This window comes from Oncorhynchus masou, chromosome 9 (assembly GCF_036934945.1).
Source record: "Oncorhynchus masou masou isolate Uvic2021 chromosome 9, UVic_Omas_1.1, whole genome shotgun sequence".
Classification (NCBI taxonomy): Eukaryota; Metazoa; Chordata; class Actinopteri; order Salmoniformes; family Salmonidae; genus Oncorhynchus; species Oncorhynchus masou.
In genome coordinates this window covers 63,097,797-63,109,264 of record NC_088220.1, presented here as the reverse complement: position 1 = coordinate 63,109,264, position 11,468 = coordinate 63,097,797, and the positions used below count along the sequence as shown (strand labels likewise).

At 39.1% G+C, this 11,468-nt stretch overlaps 1 protein-coding gene across 1 annotated transcript; it reads left to right on the top strand.

Annotated features, from left to right (window-relative positions):
• The first annotated feature begins 740 nt into the window (after positions 1-740).
• On the top strand, positions 741-10,470 carry LOC135546436 (14-3-3 protein gamma-2-like). The gene is made up of 2 exons (XM_064974857.1): positions 741-977; positions 6,388-10,470. The coding sequence occupies exons 1-2, from the start codon at positions 891-893 to the stop codon at positions 7,045-7,047; spliced, it is 747 nt and encodes a 248-aa protein (XP_064830929.1). The 5' UTR covers positions 741-890; the 3' UTR covers positions 7,048-10,470.
• The last annotated feature ends 998 nt before the right edge of the window (positions 10,471-11,468 follow it).

Genomic DNA, 11,468 nt, shown 5'->3' with positions numbered 1-11,468 from the left:
TTGCACAGGCTGTGATGATTCATCCATCCTTTGCACTGAGTCATGATGTAATACCATGCTGTATCAGCAGAGGGGGTTCTGAATGACTCATTGGATTGGTGCTACTGGACTAAATGTACAGGAAACAGGAGGTCCCTTCTCCATCTCCCTGCATAAACGTGATTTTAATGCACTGGCATTGTGTGTGATATAGTGCACTACTTGGTTTCCAAAACTGACCACTATATAGGAAAATAGGTCCCGTTTGGGACTTCCAATACCCATTGAATATGAATAAGGATATCTGACCTTTCAAAAATGTTTGGCAAGACTTCCAGTTGGGTTGCAAGGATAGAATCTGATTTTATCAGAGGAAACAGGCAGCACAATCAAGTTGTGGAACTAGCATATGATAAATAGTTGTATTATTCTTATCTTGCCAGGAGAGGTCACCCTTTGCGTTGGTAACTGTGATTGGTTAGTTCAGTGACAGGTGTCAGGTAGAGGTAAGGTTCAGCTGGGGTGTGGACATGAAGTTAAGGTTAGGCTTAGGGTTATGGGTTAGGGTAAGGGTTAGGTTTAGAGTCACTAAGGATACATATTGGACTCATTTTCCCACATAGCCATTGCTTGCCTAGTGGGAATGAAACAGGAAATCTGATTCGCTCATCCCACATATGCAGGACCTCTGGATTCCCATATAAGGACTGTTTCATCAGTAGCAAGACACCCACCTTTCTGAGTGATGACGCAGTCCGGGGAAAGTGTGAGGAACGAGAAAGGGTGTCCCGTCGGCACTAGCACAGACTGCACCGAACAGCTGCAGCCTAGGTTCACAGCATTGCGAGTAGTACACATATAATTTCATCCCAAAACCTATAGAATAACGTTCACACTAACCAAATATTAAAATGGTTGATCGCGAGCAGCTGGTGCAGAAAGCCAGGCTGGCTGAACAGGCTGAAAGGTATGATGATATGGCAGCTGCCATGAAATCGGTAAGTCTCTCCTCAAATCATTGCATGTGAATTGACTACTGTATGAATAAGGTATGTGATATGGTGTTCAATGAAACATTGAATTCTCTCAATGTAATTCTAATAAATATGAATTCTCTATTTAGATATTTGATTGCATTCCTGGAGATTTTTCATGGATGTAATGTGTATAGAGATGCACCAATACTAGCCAATACCATTCAGAATATCACGTCTGTTTCATAGGGCTCAATCTCTGTTTATTTATAACGAATAAAATAGCCAAAATTTGGAGCTCAAACATTCAAGAAAGGCAATCAATATTTGCTATCGAATGCTCCTTGGGCAGTGCTTGGGCGGTGCCTGTCTCGTGCCTTTAAAATAAATACAGTGGAGTAACACCACGAAATGTATTCGGAGGCACCAAAGAACATTGATTTCTCTGTCAAACGTGTCCCTCACATTACAACATTTGATAAATGTTCTATGCCACTGGGCACAGACGTCGATTCAACATCTATTCCACGTTGGTTTTAACATAATTTCATAGAAATTACGTAGAAACAACTTTGATTCAACCAGTGTATGCCCAGTGGGATTTAAAATCCCTATGTAATTTATTACATTCAGATCGTTTAGAATTTGGTCTTTAGGATATTGCCACGTGAGGTTGCTCAAATATTGATTGATTCTTCCTGTAATATCTAGATTTAATTAAATAATAGCCTAGTAATAATAGTCATATTTTAAATACATTTTGGTAAATTAAATGTGTCCTCTATTGATTCAAATACATACATACAGTACCAGTCAACATTTTGGACACACCTACTCATTCCAGGGTTTTTCTTTATTTTTACTATTTTCTACATGGAATCATGTAGTAACCAGAAAAGTGTTAAACAAATGCATATATTTGAGATTATTCAAAGTATCCACCCTTTGCCTCGATGACAGCTTTGCACACTCTTGGCATTCTCTCAACCAGCTTCATGAGGTAGTCACTTGGAATACATTTCAATAAACAGGTGTGCCTTGTTAAAAGGTCATTTGTGGAATTTCTTTCCTTCTCAATGTGTTTGAACCAATCTTGTGTGCTGTGACAAGGTAGGGGTGGCATACAGAAGATTTGCTAAAAGACCAAGTCCATATTATGGCAAAAACCATCAAGCGGTATGATGAAACTGGCTCTCATGAGGACCGCCACAGGAATGGAAGACCCAGAGTTACCTCTGCTGCAGAGGATACGTTCCTTAGAGTTACCAGCCTCTGAAATTGCAGTCCAAATAAATGCTTCACAGAGTTCACGTAACACACATCTCAACATCAACTGTTCAGAGGAGACTGTGTGAATCAGGCCTTCATGGTCCAATTGCTGCAAAGAAACCACTACTAAAGGAGATCACTAAGAAGAAGAGACTTGCTTGAGCCAATAAACATGAGCAGTGGACATTAGACCAGTGGAAATCTGTCCTTTGGTCTGATGAGTCCAAATTTGAGATTTTTGGTTCCAACCGTCGTGTCTTTGTGAGACGCAGAGTAGGTGAACGGATGATCTCCGGGTGCGTGGTTCCAACCGTGAAGCATGGAGGTGTGGGGGTGCTTTGCTGGTGATTTATTAAGAATTCAAGGCACACTTAACCAGCATGGCTACCACTGCATTCTGCAGCGATACGCCATCCCATCTGGTTTGCACTTAGTCCCACTATCATTTGCTTTTCAACAGAACAATGACCCAAAACACACCTCCAGGCTGTGAAAGGAGAGATATGGAGTACTGCATCAGATAACCTTGCCTCCATAATCACCTGACCTCAACCCAATTGAGATGGCTTGGGATGAGTTGGACTGCGGAGTGAAGGAAAAGCAGCCAATAAGTAGTAAAAATACAGAAAACCCCTTGAATAAGTAGGTGTGTCCAAACTCTTGACTGGTACTGTATATCTGTTCATATAGGCTACAGATGTTCTCTGGATGAGGATCTATTCCTGCATACATGGTATTCAGTTTCCAGCTCTTTACACAAAACAAATGTGGGAGGCAGCATAATTCTCTCTAGAATGTTCTGTATTTTGTCATATTGCAGTGAGTCAATGATCAGATTGGATATTGATCCTTTTGCGTTCAGTTGTTGAGCTACATTATCATTCTGCAATGCACCTGTATGTCACATTGTGTGTCAATGCCAACGTGTGCAGTCGCCTCTAGACATACTGTATGTCTGGATATGGTTGAGCTGTGTGTTCTTTAAAGCAATTTGAATGAAATTTAGGTTATTGTTTGGTTTATTGATACAGGTCTCACACTGTGAAAATGCATTGTCATTAGGCCCTAAACCTATATGCCCAGTCTCCTCCAATCATTATGTAGCCTAGCCTAGTGCTTTAGTATTAAAACGGTACTCAACAACTTTTTCTCATTGTAATGAAATGAAATCTTAACCATTTATTACTTTCTAGTAATACTTTGTCTCATCGCCTGCATAATTTAGATATCTTTCCCCTGCAGATTTCTTGTTGCAAGCGATAGCATTTTAGTGATGTATGCCTGTAGGATTCCTTTCCCTTTAAGCAATCTGCTGTGTCAGTGCATGCAGTCAGAACTGGGCCTTTTGCAGTGTAGTGGTGTGTACTCGCTCTCCTCTCCAATGGGAAATCCCTTGCCACTGCAGCCAGGGTTCTCTTGATGGCAGGAAAAAGCAATGAGAAGTATACTTTTATGTTCAGATCTCACCTTGTACAGTACAATATTATCCTGCATACATGTTTGCATTGGTTCCTTAATGCATCAATGCAGTAAGAGGCAACTATATGCAGTGCTGCTTTGTCAGTGAATGCGTTGAATGTCATTGAAGACATTTCTTTATTTTTATTATGTCATGTATTTACAGTAGCATAATGTGTTCAGGATAGTCGTGACAGATTTTTACCCAGCCCATCAATAATTGTTCAGCTTGGCAATTAGGTATTCAGATCAGTATGGTAGGCTGCCTCTCTTCAGTTATATTCACTGATATCAGCATTTTGGTACAATGATTCACCGACAAGAAATGCATATGATGGGCTTTTCCAACATCACTTGTGGTCCTTTGCACCCTCTGTCCATTAGGTTTCTTACGGTTCCATTACAATCAGATGGACTAACAATTAGTCATTTAACATTTGCTTAGTAATGCCATGGCATTTGAGCTGTGAATTGTATGTTCTTGCATTTCGAGCTGGGAAGGAAATAGGCCTGTCTAGAAATATTCTGTCATCCATGCAGACGATGGCTGTGACATCACCTATCAGCCACATTCTTTATGCTCCTCTATCAGGCTGGGAGGGGAATGTCACATCAGCTCACCAGAACGGAGCAACGTTGGCTTCTCAATGAGAGAGAGCACTTTGCTAGAATGGGCCACCCATTAAGCTATATTTCTTCTGTAGCCTTTTGCTGTCGGGCATCTTCCCTCTCTATAGTTCTAATCTAGATAATCTAATTCTTTTAGCAGATATTGATTTAGGTGGCTATAAATACGTGTGTTTTATCAATGTAAGGTTATCTGGAAGTGGATTGGAAGTGATATTGATCGTCTCCGGTCTTTTCAGTTGCTCTTAATGTGATTCAACACATATGGGGGTTGTTCCATAACGTGTGTCTTTTGCATCCCTTTGATATTTTAATTAGAAATGTTGTGCAAATATTGCATTTTAAAAGCAAGTTATATTAAATGAAATGCCCTTTAATATAGACCACATGAATAATTCAATGAATCAGATTTTTAACATGAATAAAGATTCAGCCTTGTGACATGTCCCTCTGTGCACTGTCTGTGATTTCCAGGAAGACTTTAACCTACTTAACCCCAGAATTTCATCGTTATTGTAAAGCCCTAGTTATTTTGTTGTTTTGAAAAGATAATTTCTGAATATTATTCTTTATTTCATGTGATTATTGATTCCTTTTAAGGTAAAAACAACATCCTGACCTTCATTTTAAGGTCTACCATATTCCTTTTAAAAAAATGTGATCAAAATAAACAAATAAAATATTGTTTGTCACATTCTTCGTAGACAACATATGTAGACTAGTTAAGGGTCCTTTTCCAATAATGCAGAGTAAAATAGATTGTAAAAAATAAACATTGAACATCTAATAGTCAAATCATAGTGTAAAAGCAGGTGAGCTGGTTCTACTCTTTTTGGCCATTTTTCAGGTGTTTTGTGGTGGAAAACTGAGTGGGTTGAGCATAACACGTCAACAGTGTTACCCATAGACAGACTAGGAATGGTTTAACAATTTAATTGACTTTTTTAACCTTACATTCAATTGACCCTTCCTGTTGCACACAAACATCCATTCCCCCTGTCAAAAGGGAATTTATGGCTGATTTAAGATGTCAGCTGTGTTACGGTCAACCCTGTTACTTTATTTGACTTTTTTATTTAGCCTCTTGAGATTTTAAAACATGTTTATTTTATTATGTTAAACATGTGATCTTTGACAATGTTAAAAGTAGGTGAAATCAAACCTTTTTTTTCCACCAAGTTACACATCTCAAAAGGCACCGAATTGTTAGAATGACCCAGGTAAGATACTGTATATGTGACATTTGTGTGTGTGTGGGTTCATTATAAGTCTTGAGAATATGTGTTGTTACTTATTGTAATTTGCTACGCAATGTCTTTAAGTCAGACACTAAAATACCTTGTAGGTTAGTAGAACGAAGTGTAGCATTTAGACCAAGTCGTCAGGATATACAACATTAAAAGTTCAAAGGTTACTGATCAGTTGTACTTTTTACTGTACACTATTTGACATTCCCAGGATTAACACATTACCTCCCACCTTGTACGTATAGAGTCAAGTAGTAGGTTCAAAGCATGTCCAGGGTGACAGCATTACATAGGGTTTTAGACAGGTGAAAAGGTCAGGTTAAAGCAGAGGAGAAGGTCAGGGAGACACGTGAACTGCCTGTGCAATGATCGACTGACCGTCTACACTTACACTGCAGCTGCCCCTGGATTCCTTGTGGGAACATAGCTACCTCCAACCCTCTGCCCTCTCTCCAGTCCCAACCCCCACCCCTACTCTCTCACTATCTTCAATCTGGTTCTCCACTTGCGAGCATTAGCTGTCCACATGGCAGTTTGATCTACTGGTACACTAAGTGAGCTGATTGCCATGGAAACTAATTGAATCTTGCTCATTCCCAATGCAGTGCTGTATGTGCATCCAGTTTGAATTCTAACAGATCTGTACAGTAGATATGATAGGTGTGATACTATGTAGGGTTGTGACATGCTCTGATATGATTTAATGTAAAACCATACCTTCTGTACGTGATATTGTTGAAAAATAACTGTTTACATTCATGAATGCATAAACTAGGAGGTTATTGGCTGTCTTACACAGTGCATTTATGACCACTGCTCTGTCCCCTCCCCAGGTAACAGAGCTGAATGAGGCGCTATCTAATGAGGAGAGGAACCTCCTGTCTGTGGCCTATAAGAATGTGGTGGGGGCCCGTCGTTCCTCTTGGAGGGTGATCTCTAGCATCGAGCAGAAGACCTCTTCAGATGGAAATGAGAAAAAGATTGAGATGGTTCGGGCCTACAGAGAGAAGATTGAGAAGGAGCTAGAGACTGTGTGTCAGGACGTGCTCAACCTGCTGGATAACTACCTGATCAAGAACTGCAACGAGACGCAGCACGAGAGCAAGGTGTTTTACCTGAAGATGAAAGGCGACTACTACCGCTACCTGGCTGAGGTGGCTACAGGCGAGAAGAGGGCCACCGTCATTGAGTCATCAGAGAAGGCTTACAACGAGGCCCATGAGATCAGCAAAGAGCACATGCAGCCCACCCACCCCATCCGCCTCGGCTTGGCTCTCAACTACTCTGTGTTTTACTACGAGATCCAGAATGCCCCTGAGCAGGCCTGTCATCTGGCCAAGACCGCCTTCGATGACGCTATTGCTGAGCTGGACACCCTGAACGAGGACTCCTACAAAGACTCAACTCTCATCATGCAGCTGCTCCGAGACAACTTAACACTGTGGACAAGTGACCAGCAGGATGATGAAGGAGGGGAGGGCAACAAAGATTAATAAACCACACTTAGAAAAAATATATAATGAAGGGCCGGTGTGCTTTGGCAGGCGCTTTTGCTGATGATCGTACCGCAGCAGCACTTCTTTATTTTTCCATGTGTTAAAAGAAAAGAATCAAAAGAAAGGTGAGGGGAGGTTACATCTTAGGCTAATATATATAGATATATATGGTTGAAAGGGCCTCCGTCTTCTTGATTTTATCTTTGACATTTGCCAAAACCACTGAAATGTCAGTCAATCCTGAAGTGGTTGTTGTTGGATTGGTTTGGCAGTCTCACACTGGCATAGGGACTGGTGTCGTACCAAGGGAAGCTGCTTAGTTAGGTTTATGCATGAGAGATGCAGACACTTGAGGAAGGGGGGAAGTTTGCAAATAATTTGCAATGGTTCCAGTACTAGAAACTCAGCCACTTTTCAACCTCATATTCATTATCTCAGCACCAAACCAGTGTCTACTTATGTGGAAAACATCGCGTTTTCTATGATCTGTGGTTAAAAAGATAAGAAGAAAGGTCCTAAAAAATGATTCTGTGACATCACAGAATTTCCAGCCAGAGATGGGTTCTTGCTCCCCACGTCACCGCAAATCCCATAGTTTTTGAAAATCACTTTTTGTTGTGAATTTGAACATGAATTATGCCCCTATTTAAGATTGCTCTATTTTCTTTTTGTACCTAATGATCAATGAAAACTTGCTCGGTATGTCTGTCCTCATTGTGGTTTTACAGACGTGTTTAATACGTCTTAACACACTTCATTTGAATATTTATGAAATGCGTATTTGGGAGCACTTATTTGTTTTTCCTTCGCCTCCAACCCCTTTCGATGCGGATGTGGGTGGGGCTAGGTCTACATAAAGGTGCTAGTTTAAAAAACCCTCACAAAAGCTCTGACGAAGGCCGTGAGGCCGATACATAAGCTTATTAAAGATCAGTGATACTATCAAGAGCAGTGTTTCCTTTTTCATTCAAAATCACTGTTTTTAAAATGTTGATACTTTTGATGTCATCAGGTAGAACATTTTAATGCTTTTTTTTTTTTTTTTAAGTCAACAAAACATACAAATGCGCCGTTTTCACATATGTAGATATTGGTTTAGTGCTGGAGATGATGAATATGAGGTTTGAAAAGTTGCAGAGTTGCCCTTTTAAGACTCACTCTTGAAGGGAGTGCAGGACAGCCAAGAAAATGCTAATAGTATTAATCTGACCAAATCAACTAGAAAAAGTCAAATGCAGATGTTTTGTTAAAATTTTGGATGTTTATTGTAAAGGATAAAATACTGTTATCAATTTACTCTTTCACATGACTTCTAGTTTGAGGTATATTTGGCATTAAATCCAATGTGACTGTCCTCTGACAGCTCTAAATATGATACTGGAACCATGGCTTAACCTCCAATAGAGTCTATCTAAAGGCAGAGACAGTTTTAAACTGAGTCATTATGTTAAAGCAGCTGCGGAGTTTGTGGTTTACTTCTGTGTTTGTTTTATTAAATGCACTTGCCTACTACACTGTTTCTTTAGTGTAAGATGATTACTACAATAATATCGATTATTCAGTATTGTGCATGCTGGTGAAGTATTTAAACATACAGTAGCTTGACTTTATTAACTTATACTGTGGGTGTTAAGTATTCATATGATTGAGAAAATATAGGCTTTGTCTGATTATTTCTTATTTATAACTTATTCATAATTTGTTTTTATTTGCTATATCAAAATGTTGATCGTAAAAATTGACATGTTATGAGCATTGCTATAGTGGCATGCAATATGTATTTAATTTGTTAATGGAAGGGGAAAAAAGTGAGGAAAAACACACCAGTGATTGCTTAATCTTACCAACTGGTGTTTGTCATGTTAAATTATAATAATGGCTTTGTCACATTAAATTATAATAATGGCATTGTAAAACAAATACTTTGTTCTTTGAACTATTTGATTACTTATTTTGTCATGTTATTAACCAGTTTGAACAATGGTGAAGTTTTCAGAATCTGTTTCTGTTATGAATTCACAACATGGACCACAATATATTTCTGACAATATCCATTTTTTTGGTTTGTTTTTATACCTTTTAGCTGTTTGAGTGACAAATATCTTGAATGTGAGTCCTTATGTAGCAGTTGCACAAGAAATGAGAACTATGATGCTAATTTAAAAAAACTATATGACAATTATAAATGCACCATTTCCATGGCAATCTGGTGTATTGTTGTGATGTCACTAAGTCAACGTTTGTGTTTGGTTGTAACCTCTTGTGTGCTGCTAGTATGCTATTCTTGAAATAGTTGATTCAGCATCCTCCATAACCATATATGGAAAAAGAGAATTATAACAACACAGTAAAAACCCACTTATGCTTTTAGATCCACACAAACTTGCATGACTCCAGTGCAGTGAATGCACATTTATGCTCATGAAATATAATGCAAAAGCTAGTCAAATAATAGCTGGCTATTAGGACTTCAGGTTGAAGCAAACAGGGAGAGTCATTTGTCATACACTGTTAACATTATTTACCACCGAGGGCTGAATGTCCCAACTGAATGATTTCCACGAGGACAAAAGAACAGATCTAAATGATCTAGGACTTTAACAGTGTCCCAAATGCCACCCTCTTCCCTATATAGTGCACTACTTTTGACCAGAGCCCTATTGGGTCTTGGTCAAAAGTAGTGCACTATAGGCAATAGGGTGCCATTTGGGACACCATTTATTCTTTAACTCATTGTACATCTCACATCCTCTGAGCTAACCATGTATCCGACTAGATATTGCTGAGGATGTTGTTTTCCATTTTGCTGCTATGTTCTAGATTTTATTACATTTATAATCTCGATCATAATTGGCCAAAACTCAGCAATTTATTATCTGGCCATTATCTGCCCTGGCAAACCCAAACACCTTGAGGTGTGTCCGATTTAGATATTTATATTCCTAAAGCTAGGGTGTTACTTTATGCCATTCATCTAGTGCCATCAACAGAGAGACAGTGTTATACCTTCCATTTTTGCCATGCTAATCTAAGAACGGTTAACACATGTCATTTAGTAAGTACAGTTAACACGTAATTAAACCTGATACTTCATTAATTTACATAGTCCCTTCTGGTATACAAGGCCACTTTGGAACCCTGTATGTTACTTTTCCCTCTGTATGTCAACGTAACAGGCGAGAGTTAACAATTCTGATTGCTTTTCCTCTGAAAGAAACTTTAAACTCTATCATTTGCTTGGTGTAGATTTTTGGACACATCAGAAGGGGTGGTTCATTCATTAAGTACATGTTTTGTTTGTGTTTATTTATTTTATTTTTCGTTTGTTCACTCAGATCCTTGTGTCTGTAAGTTCAGGCAGCACACCACTGTAACATGTATGCTTTCTTTTCTCTGAAATTAAATTAAACTTCCATTGAATCAAGTAAAGGCTTGGGACCATGGCTATACAACCGAAAAAAAATGTAGACTGTAGGCACATAATCTTGTCAACAAATCGACTACCATAAAAATGGAGGATGTTATTAAGAAACTTTGTTGCTATCTGTTGCTCATTCAAGTTAGTAGTTTGTCAGTATATAGATTTAATTGATTTATTAGTGTCATACCAGCTCATTCACCATACTTCATCCTATGAATCCAGTGCTACAATATTTCCTGTCCTCTCCAGTATTTTACTTGGTGCTACAATGTTCCCTGTCCCCTCCAGTATTTTACTCATAGACAATTAGAGAGTGTAGTGCACCATAGACATTTTAAAAAGGAGTTTAGTGCACCATAGACAGTGTGACAGAGAAACTAATTTGGGACACTGTGTTCTCATTTGAAACACTCATGTGCTGTTCATGTTCTGGGTCAAAGATGCTGAGTCAGAGATTAAAGTTCAAACATGTTCGTAGGTGTTGGTAGAAACAGTGTATGTGTGTGTGTGAGAGATCAGGTGCTTTGCTCATCATCATCTACAACATCACAATATGGATAAAAGCATACTTCTAGGCTATAACAATAGAGACCACGTATACTGTACTCTTCCTATGGGTGAAATATAGTATTCTTTACTCAACACCTAAATGTAATTTACATGACAATAAATCTCTGTCATGTGGATGCTATAAACCAATACTATTTGCCATTCCCTGACAGTAGTTTCTCTCTCACACACACACAGCAATTATTCATGCACATCTGTTTATTCCAATACGGAAACAGCACCCCAAACTGACTGATAAGCTGAAGTGGCAAGTTGTTCAATCCCCCAACCCTATACTGCAGTCTTACTGCAGCCTGCTGTACTGAAGCTTTCATGAGATTAATTTCTGTGCTTGGAACTGTCTCCCTTGCCAGCCAATAACTGATAGGCTCACCCTGCGCAGCCACCAATCCCGTTCCTGTTGCTAGGGCTATAATAAACCTCCCGT